General features: G+C 57.2%; 1 protein-coding gene across 1 annotated transcript in view; it reads left to right on the top strand.

The window, feature by feature from the left end:
- The first annotated feature begins 497 nt into the window (after positions 1-497).
- FLT3LG (fms related tyrosine kinase 3 ligand) overlaps positions 498-2,425 on the top strand; it is a 6,543-nt gene continuing 4,615 nt past the window's right edge. The window contains exons 1-4 of the mRNA XM_008069232.1: positions 498-590; positions 698-808; positions 969-1,022; positions 1,254-1,397. Coding sequence (XP_008067423.1) covers positions 498-590; positions 698-808; positions 969-1,022; positions 1,254-1,397 — 402 coding nt within the window. The remainder of the gene's footprint in view (positions 591-697; positions 809-968; positions 1,023-1,253; positions 1,398-2,425) is intronic.

The raw sequence follows: 2,425 nt of genomic DNA, 5'->3' as shown, positions 1-2,425 counted from the left end.
GATGGGGGGGGTGGACCAAGTAGGGGGAGGTGCACTGAGGAAGGGGGAGGTGGACCAAGAAGCAGGGAGGTGGACTGAGGTGGGGGAGATGGACAGGGGAGGGGGCGATGGACGGAGAGGGGAGATGGACAGAGGAGAGGGAAATGGACAAAAGAGGGAGGAGCTGGACAGAGGAGGGGGCGATGGATGGGGAGATGAGCCAAGGAGGGAGATGAAAGGAGGAGGGGAGATGATGGGGAGATGGACAGGGGAGAAATGGACAGAGGAGAGGGAGATGGATGGACAGAGTGGAGGAGATGGTGAGGGGAGTGGACTGAGGAGAGGGGAGATGGACAGAAGAGGGGGAAATGGACTGAGGAGGGGGGAGATGGGCAGAGCTGAATACATGACAGGACCAAGATTGAAAGAGAAGCAGGAGATATGAGCACAGAGGTTGGACAGAGGGATGAAGCTGGGAGAACCTGGCCATGAGGAAGGAATGGAGAGGCTGGAGAGAGATGGGGCAGAGGGACCCGGGAACTGGACAGCAAGCCCAAGAGGCCGAGCCCCCGGGAGAAATGGGCGGAGACGGAGACGCACCTGGGGAAGATGTGAGGGATGTGGAAGCGAAGGAGCCAGGAGAGGATGGTGGGGGGCCCGGCCAAGAGGGCTGGCTGCGTGTGGACGCGGAGAGTTCCCAGCGTCCCCTCCCCTGCAGACCCCCCTGCTGCTGCTCCTGCTGCTGAGCTTGGAAGCCCGTGGGACCCTGAACTGCTCCTTTGAGCACAATCCCATCACCTCCAACTTTGCCTTCAAGATCCGCAATCTGGTAAGAGGCTCGGACCCTCACATGCAGCCCCTCAGAGGCCAAGGTTCTGTGGCTCCTTCTGAGTTGCCCCTGTGAGTGGGGGTCTCTCTCTCTCCCTCCCACCTCTAAGTCTCCACAGTCTCCCTGTTTTCAGCCAGATCTACCCCCCTTTCTCGCGCAGTCTGACCACATGCTTCAAGATTACCCGGTCACCGTGGCATCCAACCTGCAGGAGGTGAGTCACATGGGAGGGGTCGGGGATGGAGGTGGGAAACTGACTCAAGAGGCCTCACCCAGGTTAGATAGCTGACCTGGCCCTCCTCCCTCAGACCCAGGAGTCCAGACCTCCAGCCCCTCCTCCCTCAGACCCAGGAGTCCAGACCTCCAGCCCCTCCTCCCTCAGACCCAGGAGTCTAGACCTCCAGCCCCTCCTCCCTCAGACCCAGAGCATGGTGTTTCCCCCTAGGAGGAGTTCTGTGGACCCCTCTGGCGGCTGTTCCTGGCCCAGCGCTGGATGGAACGGCTCAAGACCGTGGCCGGGTCCAAGATACAAGGGCTTCTGGAGCAGGTCAACACAGAGATACACTTTGTCACCTTGTGTGACTTTCAGGTGAGCCCTGTACTTGGGGGACAAGTGAGGAGAGGGCGATGCCTTCCTAGGCATTGAAGGTTTCCAATTTCTTTTGACTGTAGCAACCTAAGGAAGGCAGAGGGGAAATCCCAACCCCAGGGAGAGATGGTAGAGGGCAGTGTTGTTGGAGATTAACAGGTCTCTAGGTACCGAGGATGGCAAAGTGTCTGGGCCCAGTTCTGGGACCCAGATTTCTTAGGCCCTGATGAAGGGTGCTGCTGAGGGGTCCTCTCCCCTAGCAACCAGGGGCAGAGGGGTCTAAATTCTCAAATTAGGCCGGGCATAGTGACTCACACCTATAATCCCAGCACTTTGGGAGGCAGAGGCAAGAGGATTACCTGAGTCCAGAGGTTCAAGACCAGCCTGGGCAACTTGGCAAGACCTCGTCTATACAATTAAAAAAAAAATTAGCCAGGCATGGTGGCACACACCTGTAGTTCTAGCTACTCTGGAGGCTGAGGTGGAAGGATCACCTGAGCTCAGGAAATTGAGGCTGCAGAGTGAGCCGTGAGCATGCCACTGCACTCCAGTCTGGGCGACAGAGACCCCAATTTAGACATAAAATAAATTCTCTAGCTGAGTGCGATGGCTCCTGCCTGTAATCCCAGTACTTTGGAATGCTGAGGCAAAAGGATTGCCTGAGCTCAGGGGTTCGAGAACAGCCTGGGCAACTTGGTGAGACTTGGTCTCTACAATAAAGTCAGAAAAATAAGCCGGGTGTGGTAGTATGCGCCTATAGTTCCAGCGACCTGGAAGGCTGATGCGGAAGGATCGCCTGAGCCCAGCAAGTCGAAGCTGCAGCGGCCGTGAGCGTGCCACTGCACTCCAGCCTGGGCGACAGAGTGAGACTCCGACTCAAAAATAATAAATAAATAAAAATAAAAATAAAATTTTCTGTGAGAGCCAGGCCTCCCTGGGCCATATTGCTGGGAGTTGCCAACAGGAAAGGCCCCTGGCCTGCGGAGGGACGGGGGCGGGGTGATGTGGTGGTGACATTTCCCTCCCCT

Source organism: Carlito syrichta, unplaced genomic scaffold (assembly GCF_000164805.1).
Source record: "Carlito syrichta isolate Samal-C Ts95f unplaced genomic scaffold, Tarsius_syrichta-2.0.1 Scaffold311868, whole genome shotgun sequence".
NCBI lineage: Eukaryota > Metazoa > Chordata > Mammalia > Primates > Tarsiidae > Carlito > Carlito syrichta.
This window is presented reverse-complemented; position numbering and strand designations above follow the sequence as displayed.